The 23482-nt window shown below is 40.9% G+C and overlaps 1 protein-coding gene across 7 annotated transcripts; it reads right to left on the bottom strand.

Moving 5' to 3' along the window:
• Positions 1-653: 653 nt before the first annotated feature.
• mgat1b (alpha-1,3-mannosyl-glycoprotein 2-beta-N-acetylglucosaminyltransferase b) lies at positions 654-22807 on the bottom strand. 7 transcript variants are annotated; one of them, XM_028597793.1, is made up of 4 exons: positions 21542-22807; positions 16180-16243; positions 12051-13309; positions 654-4003 (listed from the first exon to the last, which is right to left on the bottom strand). In XM_028597793.1, the coding sequence occupies exons 3-4, from the start codon at positions 12918-12920 to the stop codon at positions 3302-3304; spliced, it is 1572 nt and encodes a 523-aa protein (XP_028453594.1). In that variant the 5' UTR covers positions 12921-13309; positions 16180-16243; positions 21542-22807; the 3' UTR covers positions 654-3301. The 7 variants fall into 7 exon arrangements, with proteins under 7 accessions (XP_028453594.1, XP_028453596.1, XP_028453597.1 ...); XM_028597795.1 differs by lacking the exon at positions 16180-16243 and having other exon boundaries at positions 21553-21778; positions 22310-22807; XM_028597796.1 differs by having other exon boundaries at positions 22310-22807.
• Between the last annotated feature and the right edge of the window lie 675 nt (positions 22808-23482).

Raw genomic sequence — 23482 nt, 5'->3', positions numbered from 1 at the left:
TCCTTTGCAGCTTGGCAAACATTGTTAAAACTTCAAGTTCAAGACAGTTAAATAACTTAAAAAAAGCCTTACCATTATTATTTCATCCTTCATATTAACAAATTCCTTCTACAAATTTAGAAACCAAGATAACTCAGCTGGAGAAAGTGATGTAGTCCCCGTCTGAACCCATCACATTGATGGGGTTTAAAGTGGGCTACACACAAACATTCAATGCATTACTTTACCAAAAACTAAAACAAATAGGACTTCCTAGAGCAGCTTGAGCAGGAGATGGACCACAAAAGGCCTCGGTACGCTTCTACCAGTGCTGTCAGTTTTAGGGCGTTGCGTCCTTCAGGAGTCAGAACACGTAGCAACACTGGGCCTTTAAAGCTTTAGTGCGTAACTTTTTGACATTTAAGCCATTGCCAAATGAGTTGCTACAAAGCTAATTAAGACTACCAGCTTCCCACAACTCTCTCTGTATTTCTCAGTATGGCTATTCTCAGAAGATTGTGTCGTCCGGCGACTTTCCAGCGCAGAAAATCGAGTGAAGATAATTACCTCTTCTGAAGAGTCCATCGTGTTATTTTATTCCTCCGTGTCCTCCTTGGCTACTAGTAACTGCATGGAGGAGGGGTAAGGGTGGTGCACAATCACGGAAGGCTTGTATCACATGGATGCGCAGACAGTGTTGTTGTCATTACTTAGAATTCCTCATAGGGGCGACAGAAACTACGCACCATAGCTTTAACTGTGCTCTGACCGACTACATTGGAAGCATATAGAGGTTGAAGTGGAGACTGGAGACACTAAAAATAAATATTTGAAGCATCGGATACCAGCGTGAAATCATTTTTTACATTACGTTTTCTGAAATGTTATGTTGAAATATGCAAATAAGACATCTAGTTGAATATGAGCTAATTTGCACACATTTCCATAAACATAAAGCCAGGTTCAAAATGTTAGTTTCATTTTGTTAACCTATTAGAGTCAAAGGTTTTTACAGATTTTGGATATCTTTTTATCACACAAATCACATACTGTCAACAGCCATGAAAAAAGAAATCTAAATTTTTAGGAATAAAATGTTACATAAATCAAGCTATAATTATGTGAACAAACCCCTCTGTTAAAACCTTCAGAATACAGACAGGAATACATGTGAAAAGCTTGTATGGAAGTGCTACTGAAGTGGAGAGTTCTGGATCAGAGTAAAACGGCTTTTAAAAGATATGGATTGTCAAATTCCCAAATTCTGAAGACCGTACAGGTGGTTAGGGTGAAATATTTTATATCAGCATGAAAACTGCCCCAGTTGATTACTTTCATTAAAACAGTAATTATTTTTGTATTACAAGTATTCTGAAATGTTTAAATATGCAAATGAGTCATTGTCTAATGCGGACTTTTGTTGAATTTAGGAGAAATCTACAGACCCAAATAGACTAAGTGTGATCAAATCAACACATGAATGCGTATTTGAGGTTTTCCCCCACTAGTCTGACAGAAGACATGTTAGCAAAATAGCCCAAAAACTGAAAAGTGAAGTTTAGCCCGTAGTGTCTCCCCCCTAACACTGCAAGATCATCGCTCTGCTTTGATTTAGTGTTGTGCATGGTCATCACACCACTTTCAAGGCTAAGTTCATGAACTGATCTAAGGACAGCAGTGCTTATCGTTCAGGAACAACTCCATTGTAAGGGGTGTCAGGGGGTTTTAGTGGTTTTACTTTCTGGCTATTATACCCTAAGTTCCCCACACAAACGTAGTCCGCTGTGAGTTCTGATCTAGTGAAGCTGTAGCTGGGATTCAGGACTGTTTGATCACATGTCATGGTTCTGCTGTTATCTCCCGGAACACGGACAAGTCAATGAACTTAGCCAATGAGTTTGCACCTACTTGTATAACAGTTCTGTTTATTTGTGCCTCTCTTTGTTCAGCTTTGTTTCTAACTTTATGTCTAGGTCTAGTACATTGAAAGCAACTCAAAGCAATTCAAATGTTCATGTATGTGTACACATACTTGGCCAATAAAGAGGATTCTGATGAGCAGCTCATGAAATGCGTTGTACTATTCCAAGTGATCTGTAAGCTAGGGGAAAAAAAACGTGGGCAGGCGGGTGTAAAGCAACAAAACACACAATTTACGTCAGCCAAGAAAGGTCTCCTCTACTACAGTCCAAACAGAGCATGGACGAGGCTGGAGACAGAGGGTGGAGGCCTAGACAAGCTACCTCAGTGTCCTCTTTTAAAAACTCAATTCATAAAATAAGAAAAATGAATAAAAGCATAAAACAAAAGATTTGTACTCATTGTCTTTTATCTATGTTTCTATTTCATGGCTGCACTGACCATATTCTAATTTGTGTTTAATTTCCATTTATTGTAAACTTGTTTTTGGAAACATACTATGTAAATTAAAATGATTATTTTGTTTGTCACCACCTTATAGGTGTCTTATGATCCTTCAACATTCCCAGAACAGATCTGATGAGTTGCTCAGAGCTCCGGGAGATAGCACAGCAGGACAGTGACACAGAGTTAGCTGGCCCTGGATCAGTTCACTGTCTTTTGGGAAGTTGATGTCTCTTCCATCTTTAATGTTAACCACCAAGGCTAGGACTCGGTTTACCACCAAAAACATTGTATAAGCCAAGCATTTTCCTGCTTCTGATTAGTGTATAGACTTAAACGGTAACATGAGCTGACGAGTTGGATCAATTTCCCAAACTTTGCAACATGTAAAAAAAATTACCGAAGATTTTATACAGAACATTGTTTTTCTCCCAAGTTGTAGAGATGATCACTCTGCTTGTGTCTGGCCTCCAGTGTATTATCTCAGACACTGGAACAATCCCTTTCTGGTCACAATTCAAATGATTTTATGCTACCAAACTCCATTTACCGCTGTTGCAAACTTCTTAAGTCTACATTTGGCCACTTTTTCAAAAGGAATAAAAAAATACACCAAACTAAATGGGCCCAGAAAGCAAGGCACATTGCCAATAGCTATGTTGAAACTGTGTTTAAGGGTGGAACTTTCTTTTCCTAACAATTTTACACTCTCTGTAAATTCTGTGTGGCCTTTGAACTTGCTGATCCTGAATGAACACCCTCTTTTAAAAGCTTCCCTAACAAAGCGACCTGGCTCAACACTCCATGCTCCATGGATGTGCAGCTCCATCTGTGCTGGTTTCATTCCTTCATGAACCACTGAGTCTGCTGATATTCTTTGGTCTGAGAGGGTGTCCCTCTTAGTAAGGCTGTGTCCCCTCTCCAACACCAATCCCATAGTACAGTGTGGACCAGTGCCTCAGCTCCAGCTGACGTCATACTGCGTCCAGCCCTCTGGTGGAGCCAGGACCACCCTCCGACCCCGGAACAGGAATCCCACTACGCCCCTGTAACCTGTACGAGGAACTCCAGATTTCAAGTCGTCCATCACCCCCAGATTTCGAGCAAAGACTTTAAAACTGTCCCGGCTTGAGTACTGCACCCGGTACGGTCCAGGGCCTTTTAAGCTGCCCCCTTGTTGCAGGTCCTCAATCTTCACCAGTGGGGCGCTGTACATCTCTTTTATAAACTTTTCATCATAATTCTCTTTTAGCAAATAAGACAAATCCTGTTTGGTAAAAGGCACAAAGTCAGTGTTTAGCTTAATGTAGCGAAGGTACTGGTCAAAGAATTGACCTAAACTGACGCCTTTGCGGCCAAAGGTGATAGTCCGGGAGATCTCGGGCCGGATGCAGGAGCGCTCCTTACGCTGCTCCGGTTGACGCATCCAGTCGTCCCAGAATGCCGAGGGCCATTTGGGCTCCAGTTCATCCCATAACTCCTTCAGCAGCATCCAGCCTAGACCGGGGAAGAAGTCCGTTCTGTAGAGGAGCTCGGCTTTGGAGGGATCCACCAAGGCCTCTCTGCCGTTATCATTCCAGGCTGAAGCACACCACAGGGTGGGGTCAGCGCGCAGGATGGGGTACAGGGCTCGGAAATACTCAAAGAAGTCTGGAGCCACCTGAGGGGATAGAGATGCACAGAGATACAGTCCAAACTGATCAAAAGAAACATTCAAAATAAAATATAATAAAATATAATAATAATAATAATAATAATAATAAATATATATATAAATATATATTTTTTAAATATAGCCCTACAAGGTAGCACAACACCAAGTTCTGTTCTTACATTTTTTTATTTTATATAATAGTTACTTTTTCAAATATGTATCAGTTACTCAGGGGCTCATTGCATGGGTAGAATCTGGTCTCAAATGCCCCTCCGCAGCGCTGTGGAGGAGGGTCTGGCAATGAGAGAGTAGCATGTTCCTAGCTATTGACTTGGTGAATACAATGCTATTATTAGGCTACTGATAGAAATGATGGATAAAACTTCAGAAACAAAACCCAAGTTGTGTTGAACTGGAATTACCCTTTACAAATTGATGGATTTGTTGTGCTCAAAGCATAGAAAAATTACATTTGGAGAAGTAAACAACAGCGGCAGTTTCTATTCAGGACCCAGGACAAAATCTCGACTGCGGTTTCTACTCTTTTCTGTCACTTTTGCTGTCTGAAAAGATCTTGCTAACCTGAATCCTGTTATTCTTACTAGCATCAGTACTCGTTTATCTATGGGTTCCAGGATAATCTATTCTGATAAAAATACGAGTCAAGTCAGTTTTTATTGTTATAGCCCCAAATCACTAATTAGCCCAAAATCTGATCCTTTACTTAAGTAAAAGTGCCAATAGACCGAATCCCTGATGTGACATCATGCTAACACAATAATCACTTCCTGGTAGACAAATGGCCGCTGATTTAAACTGCAGAGATAAGTGAAATAGGCAAACCTGTTTATTTCTGTTTTTCAACCGTTTAAAAATAGCTTTGCTAGTGTCTTTAATAAACAAAATCTAGCGTTAGGAACAGCAACATGTCACCGCCGGTCGGACTGACTGCTGACTGTTCTTTAGTCTGTGGCCCAACCGGTAAATTAGCTCTCCAAGCTAAATTTAGTCAAAGTGTTGACATATGAAAGCAATAAACATGCATTTTCGATGAAGGAGATGAGAGTATATCCAGTTGTTCCTCGTCCCGGTTTGTTCAGCACCCTTAAACTGTATGTGTTTTCTACCCAAAGTTATTGTAAACAAACATGATTGAGTCTATAAAATAATGTAAAAACTAGGGCTGTCAATCGATTAAAAAAATTAACTAATTAATTGCACAATTTGCTGTAATTAATCACGATTAATCGCTTTTTTAAAATTGAGACTGAAGCTTATAATAATGGATATTTAAATGCTAAATCACTTAACTTTGCAAATATGAAGAAAAAAACAAACAAGGAAAGGTTCTGCTAAGTTCAGAATGTTTAATATCTTTCAGAACAACAGCAGCAACAATTTGGCTTATTTAGTCCTGCTGAAGGCTGCTGGAAACGGCTACAAACTGTCTGACTTGAGAGCAGATTTTTGTCACCCCCCCGTTGCTGTCGCCTGCTCGTCTACTTTACAGGCGAGGAGCAGTTCATCTCCAACGAGCCGAGAGTTCAGTCGGAGGCAGGGCAGTCGGGACTCACCCGGAAATGGCGAGCAGGATGAGGTGACTAGAGTCTCTCAAAATTTGACAAAAATCTTCTAAACTGACCTTTGTTGAGCTGAAATGAAGACAGATTCAGCAACTGCACGGCCTATTTCTCGCATAAAATGTTTTCAGAAACATGTTTCAGTGAACTATTTTAGTACAATATGAGATCGTATTCTGAACGGCCGCCATGACAGTCTGGCTTTGGATTTCCGGAGAAAACAAACCCATGTGACGCGTTCGTCCAATCAGCTGCCGGTTTTCATTACTTGGGCAACAATACAGAGTAGCGCCGCCTACTGTTATGGAGGCGTATTACGTTTCTCAAACGCCACATGAAGTAAACAAACACAGCTGCGTTAATTTCGTTAATTTTTTTTAATGAGTTAAATATTAAAAAATTAACGCAAAAATTAACGCGTTAATTTTGACAGCCCTAGTAAAAACACTTCACGATCCAGGCTCTCCCATTTTCAACATCTGTTAAGATTTGAAAATCTTTTAGTGTGGGCCAGCCATAGTGTGTAGGATTTAGTGGCATCTAGCGGCGAGGTTGCAGATTGCAATCAACTGAACTGTCTTCGGTGTGCCAAGGGTGGAGGAGAACTACGGTGGCCGATGCAAAACTGCTCCGAAGAGCCAGTTTTTGGTTTGTCCGTTCTGGGCTACTGTAGAAACATGGTGGTGCAACATGGCGGACTCCGTGGAAGAGAAACCATGTATGAAGACTTAAACGGCACATTCTAAAGGTAACCAAAACATGACTCTTATTTTCAGGTGAATATATACTGATGAAAACATAGTTATTAATATTATATTACTGCCCCAGGAAGAGTAGCTGTGCTTAAGAGCACAGCTAATGGGGATCCTATGAGAAACTAAACTACTGCCAATAGATCGCCCTAAATCCTACACACTACACCTTTAAGTTGAAGTACAGCAGAGTTATCAGCTAAATGTAGTACAAGTATCATAAGTAAAATGATTCACTGTGCAGAAAGATGTTCCTGTGACTAATATATTATTATATGTATAACATTAATAGATTAACACTGATGTATTGTTAACACCAACTGTGGAGCTGCTCAAGGTGGAGCTACTTTAGTTTACTCCAGTGGTTTCCAACCTAGGGGCCAGGCCCCTCCAAAAGGTCGAAGATAAACCTGACGGGTCGTGACATGATTAATGGAGCATGAGAGAAGGTAAAACTAAGTTTTGCTACATACATTTGTATGCATTTTTTGTTTTGTGAAATATAATTGTACCTTCTCAGGGCTTCAAACGGTTATTAAAATGAAACCATGTGAGAAGTTAGGGGAAATGCCTCTTTAGTGGAGCTGCTAAGAATTCATAGACACCAGAAAAGTGACAAATGGCATCGACTAGAAACTAGTTTTGAGGAGTCACACTGCTGCTTTTACCACTCTACTCTCACGCTTGGAAAGGGAGGGCTGAAGTAAAGTATTCTTGTAATATCCTTGACCTCAAGTAAAGTGGAACCATTTGGATTTGTTATTAAGATATCTTAAAAGTTATGAGACTAGTTTGAAGACAGTGAATGCAGTACCTAGGTGATTTAATGATTTTTTTAACAGATAAAGTTAGCTTTAGGCTAACATTTATTGTTGCTAAAACTAGTTTACGGCAGCATACTAAAGTAATCACTAACTGTAGTTAGCTGCCGTTAGCTAGTGAATTGAGTTAGCTGTACAGCTGTTAAATTAGCTGACTCTGCCCAGGGCTACTAAGAGCCAGAAACGGAAAGAAAACCCTATCGATAGTCTATACTCAGTCGAAAAACTGGTCTCTGCTGTGTGTGGTCCCATTCATCTAGCAGCGGTCACAGACACCAAAAGCTCCGTTAATGGCTAATGCCGACGAACGCCGTGGCACTAGTAACCAATAACATAGCTCAAGCACAGCGTTCGTCTGGTCATGACTGTTTTCCCAAGATGGCGCTCGCCTGTATACGTGAACAGTACGGTCTTTATAAACTAATCTTTTTAATAAACTGTCTGTCCACTTACAAAGTTCTCAATGCTTGGGTTTACATGTAGGGACCCTCATTATGCTACCGTGGAAGTGTGGTGCTATTTTGAGCCTTGTTAGTGGTATAGAAATAGCGATTTCTTTTTACTTTACCCTTGTCCCAACGACTAGCGTTATAAGCTAATTAGCGTTTTGCGATAAAACTTGTCACATTCAATTAGCATGAAAACATATCCCAGAGAACGGTTGACTCGGTACACGTGTTATTATCTTTCCGGGTTTAGCTCTTTGCAGCCTAGGGCTGAGTAATTTAGTTAATTGGACAGCTGTAACGTTACAGCTAACCGAGCTAACAGCAGTCCAAAACTCAATAAATCACCTCAGTACTGCATTCACTTTCATCAAACTGGTCTTATAACTTTTAAGACAAGTTGTCATAACAGAGAGATTGTTGTTTTTTTTAATGTCAAGTCGTCAGGACAAAGACATCTCGGACAATGCTAACTTTGCATAAAAGCGTCATAATTTACCGAATGACCCTTAATGACAACAGTCAAAAACACTCAAAATGACTCCTTCGTGTTCATGACCGGTGTCGTGTCATAATAATGACTGTGTCATGTTAGTCTTATGCACACCCCTTCAAATAAAGTGTTACCATACTTTTCTATGGGGCATCCCAGGGGAATAGGGCTTTTAGACATTGACCGTGTTATTGCTACATTCCTGGTTCCATCCAGGGAACATTGTTGCAACGTCATATCCATCTCTCTCTCCACTATTTCCTGTCATCTCTCTACTGTCAGCTATCAAAAAGGCAAACACTAATGAAACACTACAAAAATTACATTTTGTGCATTTGAACAATGGGCTGCACATAAGTCTATAGGATGGGTCCACTGGTGGGCCCAGCAGGGCTGAAGAGGTTAAATAAACTTTAACTCTGTCAATTTAAAGAGAGATCAGCCAAAACAAACAGAGAGAGTATGTGCCTGAGTTGTCTAAGTAAACCCAGATTTTCCCTGCTCATTGGCAAAATAATTGCTGATTTACAGTGCAGTTTCTCCGTCGAACTGTGGGTTGAGGTCAAAGTTACTTTGAATTTCCTGTAACTTTTTTCCTGCTGCCGAGGCACTTCTTACCAGCCAAATGTTCACCCGATGTTTTTTATCCACTTCTAGAAGCTGGAAGGAGTTTTACCAATCCAATGTCAACCTCTCTGTTCAGTGCCAGCACATATAATCCAATCATATATGTATCCAATATAAACGTGCTAATCTCAACAGCTGTCAGTTATTGTTTCTGCTGTGATCACACCAAATCATATATGCTGTGCAAAGGCTCTGTCTGGAAACCAGCCTGGACTTTGTGACAACACACTAAAAGGGGTACTACTAGGGGGCAAATGTATCATAAAGTCTACGATACATTTTGAACAGACCTCCTTCAGTGATGAATACGTGAGCCAAATGTGGGACCAGCTCCAGCCATCATTAACCCACATTTTAATGGAAGCCACATGTAATTACACTTTTACTATAGAAAGGCTATCTAACCTCTTCAATCCTGCCAGACCCACCAGTGGCATAATTACATAGCATAATTACAAACTAATGCTGGGTCTCCAGGCACTGTTTAACCCTCAGACTTTTACATTGTTTTAATTATGCTGAAGATCCCAAAGTTACCAAATATACCTGGATTCTGTGCAGAAATGAATGCATGTGCAATTAGCACTCATTTCATCTGATGGAATGGTGCAGTCATAAAAGCAAGGGGTCTTGTTTTAATCTTTCACTCAATGTAAAACATCAAACTGCTGCAACGAACAATGGAATGGAACAAACAGAATTAAATATTATACTGTCAGTGTGTGGATACAGATGTTTCTACTAACTTTTAAAGGCTTTTCAGACCAAACATGAACAATTTGTGCAAATAAATAAATAACAAGTCAATTTAAAAATTCAAACCCATCTAACTAAGAGAGCACAGACCGACAGACTCAGCCCATGTCAACCACAGCATTCGAAAGGGTGAATAAATTATCCGCAGACAGCTTAGTTTACCGGCTGGCAGCACAAAGCTAAAGATACAGGGTAACGTTAGTTTAACGGCTGGCAGCATGCAGCTAAAGACACAGGGTAATGTTAGCTTACCGGCTTGATGCATGCAGCTAAAGACACCGGGTAATGTTAGCTTACCAGCTGGTAGCATACTGCTAAAGACACAGGGTAATGTTAGCTTACCGACTGGTAGCATGCAGATAATGGGACTTCATGGTGCTCAAACTTTACATTTTGTTTATAAATTGGTTTGATAGAATTTCTGCTCATTCAGTTATTGTGATGAAGATGGTTCAATATTTTTTTATAATGAGATTTATTTGTTTACCTGGTGCAAAAGAAAACAAACATCGGCATTGCCCTCGGCCAAATAGAAAATTCTACGGTATCGGATAAGATATTTGCAATCCCTGCATCCCTAGTGTGTGTCAGTGAGTAGTTAGAGAGTTTAAAAATAAACTCAGCTGTCAACTCGAGTTGGGTTGAAACAGCTCTGAAACAGGCGGAGTGCTTCTGAGCACACCCCCAGGAACAGTGGGTTCTGAAGTCAATTTGACATAGTGGTCAAACCGTGTAATTGACAACTTCCTGGTCCGACAGGGGCCCACAAAGCATTTTTCTAACTGCACACAAGCATGGCGAAAGGAGCAGCTGGAAAACGGATCGTCACAACCTCTTCAAAATGATCAGAATTTAATCCATTGTGTCCGATAACATTTGAAAAGTCTTAAAAGAGCTGCATGATTAAATAATTTATATCCCATTCAAGTTAGAGAAGGGCTAAACTGGAAGATAGCCGGATCGGTGCGCATGCTCTATGGGTGCTGGGGCCCGGTGGAGGCTTCACCAAGCTTGGGGTGAATGCCTTGAGTCAGTAAATAGAGTCAAACGTCCCATCTCTACTGGCTACACCAGCGTGAGAGCAGTGACATCCGCTCTACAAAGCAGAGACCAGCGGTGTAGGTGTGTGGGGAAAAGAAAACTGAAGGGAAAAGCAGGGTGAGCAGACGAAAGTAGTTTGTAAGTAAACACTAAAATGAGGTGGAGAATTAAGTAGAATTGACAGTTACGCGGTCATTCCGTGGGAAAGAGGTCTGAGAGGACACTGGAGCCTCAGAAAAAAATACTGTTATAATTCAGGGCAGTGGTTTCAAATGCTTTATCGGCTCTTCCAGATAATAATATCACCACGAGGGAGACACTCAACGTACCATCTAACAATCTCTTTAAGCTAAGATGAATGGGAGGTGTGGATGTGGGTGTCAGCTTGCAACAATATCTTCAACATTGTCACCAGCTCTCTGCCCAAGACTCCAACATTAAAGGCCTGATGCCCGGGATGTGATAAGGTGAGTGATACTCTCCTGCAGCCAGAAGTGCCCATTCATTGCGGTCCTTGCCCCATTTACTTCTGAAATCAATACCCTCCTAATTTTGGGAAATGATACAAGCTGTGCACCAACAAAAATGTATCTAAATGTAGGTTTAGCAAGCTAATATTTATATATTTATGATGTGGAAACTACAGCTGTCTTACCACCAGGGTCCAAAATTAGTACCCCCCACTAGCCAAATGCAAGTAAAATCTATGTTAGCAAATAAAATAAATAATGTCAGCCGCCATTGGTTTGCTGAAATAGACCTACTTCACTACAAACTCTCATCACTACATGCAACATGCAATTTGAAATTAAAGAAATATGGCTGGATTTTTATCAAAAGAAAAAGTGCCACTGTGACACTAAAAAAATAAATAAAACTCATTAAGTGCAACATAACCAAAAGCCACACTGTACACTGATATTCTATTTTCATGTTCCTCTGCAAGAAAAACCCATTCTGGAATTTACTGTGTTGCTGAAATGTCGGCGAGAAGGAATATTATAGTGCGGCTCCTATGACTGCATATCTTACAACTGCATATCTTACAACATAAACCCACCAAAGCTTTAGTTCTGAATCTGCTGGGAGACGCTGTTAGATACCGCCAATTGGCTGATATTAACATATTAACATTTATGACTAATCAGGGTTTTACCTTGGTCAGCGAGGGAGAGATCACTAAGCTGGTCACTAAAGTGAGAATAGCTGGTCCACCTTAAAGCCAGCCCACCTTAAGTTAGTGAGCTGGTGCTGAAGTTGTCACTAGCTCTGTAGCTAACCCCTTCACTTTATCCAGCAGCTAGCAGCGAAACAAAACTTGGCTTGGGTCTGAGGAGTAGTAGCATTTATTCAACGACAGATAAACTGTACAAAGACTGCACTGCTACGTTCACAGCTATAGCCGATGCCTGTATTAACCACTGGACACACTATACAGACCTCTCCTGTGTCTTTACCCTCAAAAGACCCAATAAAAGCAAAATACCACAATGACAATGCCTACTGTAATGCATGGTTATGTTATGAGAGCACTCACCTCCAGGTCATCCTCCACTATGACCACAGTAGACTGGAAGAACTTGTAGAACACTTGGTTGAGTGCCCAGTGGTAATGTCGAGCAATTTTGTAGTAGCCCTGGAACTTCCTGTGCTCTGGCCGAACTCTGATGTCCGACAGGTCCGGTTGTCTTATATGCCTCACTTGATCGCCATAAGAACTGATCACACGAGCTGTCTCGGCGTGGCCGCAGTCTTGGCTGACAATGATCGGATATTGTTCTGGAGAAGGGCGGTATTGTATCAGTCTGTCGAGGCTCCGTTTTACCGTCACTCGGTCGCAAGCAATAACTAGGATGGGTATGATGACATCTGGGCTGGCAACCGAAGTCGCCAGTTCATTGTTCACACCAATCTCTTCCTTTTTTTCAGTGCCCTGAAGCTGTTCTAACTTGGAGTCTGAAGTTACTGTATGAACAGGCTTCTGTGTAGGCTTTATTTGATTTTGGTCCCGATCATCCACACTGTCTTTTGGAGGAGGCGAAGGCTTCTGTGGCTGGTGGACAACCACTTGTTTGACATCTTTTTTATCCTCAGTTTCTCTTTTCCCGACTTCTTTCTGCCGAGCCCACACTGCCCTGTGACTTTCAATCTGCTTCAGTAGCTTTTTCTGGGTCTCAAGCTGAACTTCAACCTCCTCTGCCAGTCGGATCACCTCCCCAGCCAGGTTGACCCGGCCTCCTTTCCCTTTGCCCACGCCCCACTCCTCCTGTCCTCCTGGTTCTGCTCCACCACCTTCTCCGAGGCGGCCGATGGGAGGACGACCCCAAAGATAAAGTAGAAGCAAAGCATTCCAGGCGACAAACAGGAAAGCACCGCATAGTATAAGAGAACCTTTCTTGCGAACCATGGCCCAATGACACTAGAAAAGGGATGGGGTCGTGGAAAAGGCTGCAGGTAGGGAACAAGTGTTGGAACCAGAGGGAGAATCTGAGGTGGCAATCTCAGATGGGCAGGAAGTCGATCTCCGATCACATTGTAATTTCTTCAAATTTGACTCATCCTATCTTTTAGTCAGGAGGGTATCAGGAGGAGGATTGTCCAATTTAAAATTAATTCACATAATCCTACTGTGGAATGCATGCATTCCATGAAATCCCATACAGAAAGGACCTAAGACAGGTCACATAAAGTCAAGCAAGGGGAAGTTGCAAAAGTGCAGTGTAGTAAAAAAAGGGAGGGGGGTCACTTTGGGTTGAGGGAATGTGACTCCTTGGATATTACCCTTCAGCCAACATCCTGAAAACAGAGCAGGAGAACAAATTGTCAGCAGAATGAATGCAGCTCATTTGAACTTTAAATAAGCAAAAACATAAGCCCTATTCAGACATGCTGTAAAAAGATTGTTATACAGGCTGTTACTGTTTTACATAGTGGTTTTATTTGCATATTATGAACTAGGTGGCAACAAAGACTAACTGTATGAATATACCAATCTATTTTAACTTTCAAAAGGTTTCCCCTTTTCTCCCATACAATTAGGTCCATTTCAAAAGCAACTCGCACAGCACTCACTCACTCACTAGCACTTGGCAATAATGGCAAACTGTATGAAAATAACAGGCCATTTCACCTGTCACATCTCTCCAGAACCACTAAAAACAATCACTTCAACAGCGATTCAGTGTTTTCACATAACAATTTCAGACAGTATCAGAACTACAATTGCAACTCAGTGATTTCAGCCAATCATTTCTAAATGTCTAAAATTAGAGATTGAGCTTTAAAGTGCCCATATTAGGAAAAAAACACTTTTTCTGGGATTTGGGGTGTTCTTTTGTGTCTCTGGTGCTTCCACACACATACAAATTTTGAAAAAAATCCATCCATGGTGTTTTGAGTGAGATACGGTTTCTGAATGTGTGCTGCCTTCAGTCTCCTGGCGAGCTGTTCAAAATCGGCTCGGACTGTGACGTCACAGTCCGAGCCGAAATGAGCTGGCTAACCACAACCTTTAGCTCGTAGCGTTAGCATGCTATGCTAATTGTTAGCATGCTATGCTAATTGTTAGCATGCTAACGCTAATGCTAACGCTAGCATGCTACGTCGTTATCAATAGCAAAGCACTGCTACAACACACACAAGTTCACCATAATCTACTAAAGAACTACTTCCATGTGCGCCCTCATTTAGAAGTCTCCCAGCTAATCCTGCCTTGTAACTGACCAAAGTTTCTAACAGGCTTTCTTTGACTGTCTCTAGAGTTAGCTAGCTGACATGCTCTACATCTGAGCTACTGCGCATGTGCGAGTGCAATCAAAGATAGTACAAAAGAAGAAGATGAAAAGAGGTCTCACTCTGTAGCTAAAACAGAAACCAGGTGAAAAGAGGATCTGCAGCAGTGAGAGAGAGCTGTGCAGTACAACAAAAATATGGTGTTTTTTGAAAATTAAACCATGTAAACCTATTCTGGTACAACCTTAAAATACAGTTATGAACCTGAAAATGAGCATAATATGGGCGCTTTAACCACAACAAAAAAAATACCAGACCAACAAGAACAAAACTATTTCAATGTGAGCAACAACTGTTTTTGATTTGACTGTATGGTTAGCTGTGCACAAGACAAGGTGTTCTTCCTAGGCTTTACACAACTACTGTATATTCAACATCACTGACAATGTATTGATTAATAGAAAATGTATTTCAAAATAGAAAACTACAGTTTATAACATTTTGTATACCTAACACAGAATCTGTTGACACACCCAATTCATATTTGTCATCCGCTCAACAATTGCAATGTGTATCCCCACCTTAAGTCAAACTATTAGAAAAGCTTGTAATGCGTGTCTCATTAACAACCACTGTACAAAAGATCAATTCTACAAGTGAAACAATCAAACTACATTATGTTCAACATATCAGCAGTGAGTGGCCTTGGCTGGACCAGATGATATCAATGTAAAAAAAGACTATTAGGATGTAATGCTCTTTATAAATCCTAGTCTTGCATTGCCAGACAGTGCTGTGGAATACGTTCTGGCTACACCACAGATGAATTCTGGGATAGGAGGGAAAAAAAAATGCTCAGGTTTGCTTGCATTTCTTTAAACCAACCACAATCGTCTTGGGCAAGCTAAGCTAAGCTCTGGGCACAGCGACGGTGACTCTGCTAAATAAAACGCCCCATACAATATTAAATGAAGTTAACGGTTGACACAATACAGTAACATGAGCTATTTAAAAGGGATATTTCACTGATTTAGCATTAAGCTTTGTATCAGTAGAAACACTGTAGTATTTTCGAATGACCGTGCTTCCCTCCCTCATGTCCCCTTGAGACGATTTTTGCGTCATCAGAAGATTTTCTGCCCAGAGGCAATGGACTACAGTAGTAGGAGCTACTTCAGCATGTTTTGTATGTCGTTTTTATATATTTTAAATGTGTAACACCACTTGAGCCACGGTGAAACGTTGTTTTGTGTATATGGTTGAATTGACAATAAAACACACTTGAGTTGACGGTCTCACTCTGTCTGTAAACGGTAGGCGTGGCTTGGGCGTGGACTCTAAGGCAGCGAAGCAAGTGCATTCTGGGATTTGGTGTCTTTCATCCACATGAGCCAAAAACACATTTTCTGGCTTTTCTCGGCCTAGAAACCACCAATTTCTAGAAATTTTCACATTTCTACTACATAAGTGACCCAATTTAAAGATATATTCATCTTTCCAGCGGTGAAATATCCCTTTAAATTAGCTGAAACATAGTTAAACCTCATTGGCTCTTACCAGTGTATCTCTGTGTACTTCGTCCACAGCAATCGGTCCCAAAATGTCCCAGTTAGAGAGGAAATGCCCTAAACATTTTCTTTGTAAATCTTTACAATCATTCCCCGAAAGAGCCAAGCAGACCTGTCTTGTTGCACCATCCACATTTTCTTCTAAACTTGACATTTTCAGCGTGTAGCTCGCTAGCCCAAGTTGGTTGTTGTTCCCGAAGAGAGTTTGAGAACAGCAACAAGCAGAGAGAGGGAGGGGAGGGACATCTGGTGCAGAAGTACGGTTGATCCAGACTATATAAATTCCAACATAATGATTGAACACTGAAAGCTACCTACAGAGTCTACGCCCCATATCCCCTCCATATTTCACTCCCAACTGCTTACCTTCTGTTTTTTCTTCCAATACTGTACAGCAGGAGTGTCAAACTCAATTCCACGAAGGGCAACCCTGGAAAATAAGGATCACATCCAGGGCCAGACATGTTTAGGTTATTCACATGCTTTTATTTCATCGTTAAAGTCAAGCATCTTTTATTGTATTATTGCATGTCTCATATAATATCTTCACTTACAGCTTGGTCGACATGAAGACCCGAAAAAGTCAGCAAAAAAGTAACTTAGCCATCAAAGAAAAAACGACAAATAAAGTTGAAAAAAGCAGATAAAACATTGGGGAAAAAACGTCTTAAAACGGGCCAAAAAACATTGGAAAAAGCGGGAAAAAAAAGGTCCGGAAAAAAACATTGAAAAAAGCTACAAAAACTATGTGGACCAAAGTCTAGTGTGAACCTAAATTGATTTGCGGGCCGGATCAAAATCTGCGAGGGGCCGGATTTGGCCCGCGGGCCTTGAGTTTGACACGTGTGCTGTAGAGTGACAGAATAACGCCTTTATTAAACCGAAAGACATGTTTGCAGCACATTTCCATTTCAGCTTAGCGTGAGTCTAATACGTTTTGCTCTAATTTATGGTCGCACTACTTTGTCTCCTCTCCTTTGATCTACTGCACAGATGGATCAGAAACTTTTCCGTCAATAAAGATTTTTTTTTTTTTTTTTTTTTTTTTTTTAAATGCTTCACCGAGGGCAGGATTTACACACACAGAAAACTGTTTCCTAGGATGGCCAAGGCATGACCAGCCCCACTCTGCCTCTGATTGGCTGGTACTTGCTGCCTTTGTTCATTGCATTAGTTAGGTTTAGGTTGAAAGGGTGAAATTAGAGCTGGGCAATACATCGATATTATATCAATATCGTGATATGAGACTATACATCGTCTTAGATTTTGGATATCGTAATATCATGATATGACGTAAGTGTTGGCTTTTCCTGGTCCAATCGATCGATCCAAGGGATTTTAGCTAGTGTTCTTTTTTATTCTGTACTGTGCTGGGGGGCAATCTGTTGAGGACAAAAATAGGATAAATAAGCTAATCAAGAGAGCTGGTTCAGTTATTGGTCTTAACCCGGACGTACTGGAGGTTACTGTAGAGAAGAGGATTAGTTCAAAACTAAAAATTGTCCTGCTTGTTGAAGGCACTATACAATTTGTTCAAAGGACTCAGAAGCTCTTTCAGTGAGCGATTGGTAATGCCTCGGTGCTCTAGTGAGCGCATGAGAAGGTCTTTTGTTCCCCAAGCGGTTAGATATTTTAACCAACACAGTTAACTGTTGAGTATTATTTTTGTCTTTTATGGTGTTTGTTTTTTTACATTTATATATTGTGAAATTGAATTTTTTTCTTAAAACTGTGTCTCTCTTAATCAGGGTCTATTAGTCTCCTAATGCAGAATTATTTATTTATTTATTTGTCTGTTTGTTGTGTATTGTGTTCGATGGCTGTATGGTTGGTGGCAAACCAGTTTCCCTATCGGGATTAATAAAGTTTTTCAAATCAAATCTATATAAACTCATCTTTAGCTGCCATCCTTTCTAACCGGAGTTCTTTGCTGCAGTGCTGCTGACTGTGGCACTGGCACTGTTCATAACAACGCAAAATGGGTTTCAAAGCGGCGCACATGAAAACAAATCTCAGGTTTAGTTTCACATCCTCACATGAAAGTTTCATGTGAGCACATGAAACTAAACTTTAGATTTTTTTTTTTGCTCTGCTCATTTCCCTTTAGGAGCTCCACAGGAAACACTGTAAAGAAAAAATATCTGTTTTGTACAGATCCTTCTTATCCTTGAGAAAAAAAATTATTTTAATATTTTTCTAGGAAAATAAGAATAATCATACAAAAATAAAATTCCCTCCAATATCATGGATCTTTTCGCAGTCGTTATATCAGTCAAAATAATCGCAATTAGATATTTTCCTCACATCGTGCAGCCCTATTTAGTGTTTCTAATATTTTAGAAGGCGGCGAACAATGAGCAGCTGACAGACAGGAGAGAGAGAGATGATGTCACACAGACAACCAGCCATGTGTGCTCACAATAACTTATGGATCTGAAATGGATCATCCCTTAAATCATATTGAAGTCGTTAAATTGTGTGCAAGGTTGAAACGTTAGGCTACAAAATGCTCCGTTTTTGGGTTACTTCCTGTATTTGGGTTGAATCACTTTCTCACCTAAAGTTAACCGAACTATAAAGCTAGGGCTGGGCAATATATCGATATCGTGATATGAGACTAGATATTGTGTTAGATTTTAGATATCGTAATATTGTGATATGACATAAGTGTCTTTTCCTGGTTTTAAAGGCTGCATTACAGTGAAGTGATGTACTTTTCTGAACTTACCAGACTGTTCTATTATTAATGATTATTTATCTAAAATCTAAGTGTGAAGATATTTTGCGAGAGCACCAACTGTCAACTCTAGAATATATCGCCGCAATATCGATAGAGGTATTTGGTTAAGAATATCATATCTGATTTTCCCTATATCGCCCAGCCCTATATTAGAAAATGTGGGATGTAGAAATAAGCGCTGAAAATGTGTAGAAGAAAAATTTAACAATTTAAAACGTTGGAAAAAACTAAAACAAACCTTATGGAGCTTTGATTTCAAAAAAGGTACTCCTGTTGTTATACAGTATTTATGTTTACATTGTATTGTTATTTGAACAGCTGAGCATTGAACCAGGTGAAGAAACCGGTTTATTATTTATTGATTTGATTTTGCAACTGTTCACTGAAATAGCCGGTTCCTATGAAACTACATGTGACATGTCATATTTGGCTTTGACTTTGACTGAACATTTGCTCTCACTTTGCGGAAAAAATATCGGGATATATATCGTATATCGATATTCAGCCAAAATATATATCGGGATATGACTTTTGGTCCATATCGCCCAGCCCTATATAAAGCACTTGGAAGTGACCAGAGTTCAGTTGTTGGGAGTTCAAATTCACCCCACCCCAAACCAAGCAGACTATCCGACCAGACACTCAAGGGTTCGGTTAAAATGGACCAAACTGCTCAGGTCTGTAAGCAACCTAAATACGCCCACAAAAGAACTAGGACTGCACTATACACATAAAAAAATTCAAAGCTGAATCATTGCACTAGGGAAGAGACCAACATCTCAGAAATGTATATCTAAAATCTGAGTTTCCTGAAAGAGTAGATGCCAAAACCTTGGTTTGCAATTTGGCTGAACTGACCCTTTAAATTGGCTCCCTATTTAGTGCCTGACTAGTATATATCCAGGACATTGCACTTCCGGGATTGCTCCATTGCCGTCGGAAATTCCGCCGGATACCACTCTTTTCGGCCGCATGTCCGTCTCCTTCCTCTTTCTTTGAGTTGGCGTTCTAAACTCCGGTGGATTCGTGAGGACTATGGTTAACTGCTCCTCAGAACTCTGCAGGGTAAATCCAGACAGCTAGCTAGACTATCTCTCCAATCTGAGTTTTCTGTTTCCCAAGACAATTGTGATTGGTTGAAAGAAATGCCAATAAACCAGAGCAAGTTTTTCTCCCGTCCCGGAATGCTGTGTGGACTAAACAGACCTTCTTCCTCCGCAGCGCGGTGGAGGAAGGTCTGGCAAAGCGAGACTAGTGCCTGACCATACCTGAGGTTTTGCTGTACGAAGGTCCAACTGGCTCTAGTACAAATGGTAAAATGCTTCCACAGAGCTCTCCAGTCAAAGAAAAATACAACAACACGAGTGTCACCAGTGTATGTGACAGTAAGGGTTTTCTTTGAGCGAGTGAGTGAAGGATGAAGGTCACACTGACTCCTCCACAGGAGCTCCTCTGCATTAGAAAAGCCTAAACCAATTACTGCTGATAAATATAGGCCTGCAATAATCTTGTTAGGATGGATGTTTGACTACAAGGAGCAAACGCTCTGATTAGTAACGGATCTTTGGCTGTGCCTCCCTGTTCAACAAGCTACTGACATGTCAGATCTGTTTATCTCCATATTACTATGACCTTATGGGTGGGGGCCAAATTTAGAGGGAAAACCCACAGGAAAAAAGTGCAAGGTTTTTTTGCCACGACAGATCAGCTGTTAGTCAGTTTTAGGATTTTTGTTGAGCTCTACTTTGTTGTTTTTATTTAAAGCTATAGTGCGTTGTTTCTATGCAATGACAACAAAACTGTTGGCATGTCCACATAATACAAGCCTTCCGTGATCTTGCATCGCCCCTACCCCTCATCCACACAGTTACTAGTAGCCAAGGAGGACATGGAGGATTAAAAAAACATGATTGACTCTTCAGAAGAGGCAATTTGTGACAGTCACCGGACGCCACAATCTTCTGAACATAGTCATTCTGAGAAATACAGAGAGAGTTGTGTGGAGCTGATAGTCTTACTTAGCTTTGTATCAACTGATTTGGCAACGAATCGTACGTAACGGACGTTCAATGTCAAAAAGTTATGCACTAAAGCTTTAATTACTTCCCCAGAGGAGGTAATGATTTTGCCCATTTAGTAGTAGTCTGGCTTGCCGGATGTATGGTGCTGGGATAAAATCCTGACAACCAGCACCCCAGCTGGTAGTAATATAAAGAAAAGCAGTTTCACTCAGGAGACTGTTCATGAGAAACCTATTTTTACACCAAGCTAACTAATTATTTTCACAGTTTCGGTTTGTTTTGGTTTAGGCAACACAACCAGGTGCATATAGCATTGTTGACTACTGACACATGGGTGCTAAGAGTTGGGTTGATTTCCAGTTTCACCCGTATGGTCTGGTGTACGAGGCTAAACCAATTTGATACACAAGATACATTTTCTCAAGTTGACCTGCTGTGACAACCATGCAAACACTAGTCTCCTGTGGGTTTTCCCAGGAAATTTGTGACAGATTTCCACTGTAGTGCCGCACAGTTCTGCTGATCTTCTGTAGGTGCTGAACGAGGGCCACCCGCTTGCCACTGTCCTGAAACCTGTATAACGCCTGCCACATGCTTGCCAATAAGTTGCCAGTGCCCAGTTGCTGGAAAATGACCACATATTTTACTACTGTGCTTTGAAAGAGCTGATAGACTTAAATGGTCATCTTGATAAAGAAAGTAGCAACATGAACACTTTGAACCCCACTGCCAATCTAAGGTACAGTTGTAATCTGGAAAACAAACAGCAGTACATGCAGTAACGTTAGGCAACAGGGGATCAATTAAAGTAGAAACGTAAAAATACGAGGGAAAAGAAAAGCGTCAGACACAGTCAGGGTACTTTAAAGAAGTGTCAGGGACATATGAAAACCATACATCTGTAAATATTATGAGCCAAACAAGAAGTAAACCCCAGAAATAAGGAATATAAAAAGGTCAAACTAACCGTAACGTTACCTGAACTCGGAGCAGCCTATACAGATCTGTCATGCCTCCCTTTCGACTGTAGTAAGTTAAGCTTTGCTGACTGAACAGAGAGGGAGGATGGGCAGAGGGAGGGAACTGTTGCTCTTCTCACAAATGTTACCAGCTGAAACTCTATTCTTCCTTAACCGCCTCCTCCTTCCGTCAGACAACGTGGAACTGACTGGTAGGATGATCCAGAGGAGCCTGCAGTAGGCACCTACCGAGGCATCAGGCAGCGTAACGTTACTATTCGGCTAATGCTTCACTTGACTACACTGTAGAAAGGCAATGAGGACTGGCCGGAGAGGCCTCTTACATTGCTAACACTACATACTATTAACTTTCAGCTGATGCAAGTGTGCACATTGCAAACAGCAGGTCACGAGCGGTGCAGCTGTCTTGTCTGTTGAGATGAAACCGAGCTGTTACGCTATAGCTAGCTACATTCTTCTTTGAAGCTAGCTGACACCAAACTATCGGCTATACGTTAGCTGAATTAAAACAGAGAGCACAGTGGACGTTAAATGGAGTAGAGGCATAGCCGGTGTTTATCCTCTCTACGTTGGTTTCTGAGCATCAGGGCACGAAGAGTGTCTTTTATAGCAAGATAAACCGTTATGCCGACATGCTGTTAGCTAACTAGCTGGCTAACGCAGAGCAGCAGCGGTGACGTTTTTTTTTCTCATTCATGAGCAGTCCTGGCCGAAGCCATTGGCACACGTTAGCAGCTGTGTCCAGTCTCACTCACCTCTCGCATGCCGTTCTCAACGAGTCGGTAGGGCTCGCACCGTGAAAGGAAATAAAGCTCACATCAAGCTGCAGCATTGGCTGGCTAGTTAACGTTTGCTATTCGAGCCACCCTTGTATTTCCATCGGTGTTACATTCACAGCACATCTCTGTGTGAGCTACACAGCGGCTCCAGTGTTGCCTGCACCTCCACCTCTGGCTCCCATTATTCCCCGGCTCTGCTCTTGTATGCAACACCAGTCGCTGCTAATGTTAGCAGGCTACAGTGTCTGCTCTGCTACCAACGTTAGTTACACAGCCACCGGCTTGTGTGTCCACAGTGACATTTTGCAGCGAGAAGTCATGTCCTCTGCCCGGGTTCAGTTTCTCTATACTCCAGCTGGGTCTCCCATAGGCTGTCTCTTCTCATGTATGATGACGGCATTTTTCATTTGACTACACAAGACTACATTTCCGGATTATTGACCCGTTTCGGATCGAGTTGACCTGACCCGACCAGGGTCCTATCCGAACATGTTCTATCTATAAACCTGCCAACACAAATCTGCCACCGAATAACTATACATTCTTTTTTTTTATTTTCCGTTATATACAATGTCTGTAAAAAGATAAATGGTCAAGATTGAAGCAGCAAAGCCCGAGATATCCTGCTTTTTATTCCCTAGTATGGGACAAGCGCCAAAAACACTGTATCATACACTTCCCATAATGCAACTTAATAAGATATTTCATTAGAACCCCTGTTGTGAGTTAAGTCTAATAACTATATACATATATTCATAACATATATCCACTGGTTAGCATCAATATATTAAAATAACAGCCAATTCTATTTTGACATGCATGAACATCCATTTACTGGGCACTGAATACATGTTTGATGCAGTCTATTTTTTCTTAATGTTAAACAGTTATATTGTACATATTTGTTTTTGTATTGTTTGTTTGCTTCATATTCATGTTTAATATGTTTATGTACGCACCAACAACCAAGGCAAATTCCTTGTGTTACTTACTTGGCAATAAATCCTTTTCTGATTGTGATTGGCTCCTATTTTTCATCTCTATTCTCTTAGCTATGATTTTATATATTTATATTTTATATTTGATTTATTATTGTAGTTTCATACCAACCTCATTTGTTTTGTGACTGATGTGACTTGGCTGCAGTTT

The sequence above is a fragment of the Perca flavescens genome, chromosome 14, assembly GCF_004354835.1.
Source record: "Perca flavescens isolate YP-PL-M2 chromosome 14, PFLA_1.0, whole genome shotgun sequence".
In the NCBI taxonomy this organism is placed as follows: Eukaryota; Metazoa; Chordata; class Actinopteri; order Perciformes; family Percidae; genus Perca; species Perca flavescens.
This window is presented reverse-complemented; position numbering and strand designations above follow the sequence as displayed.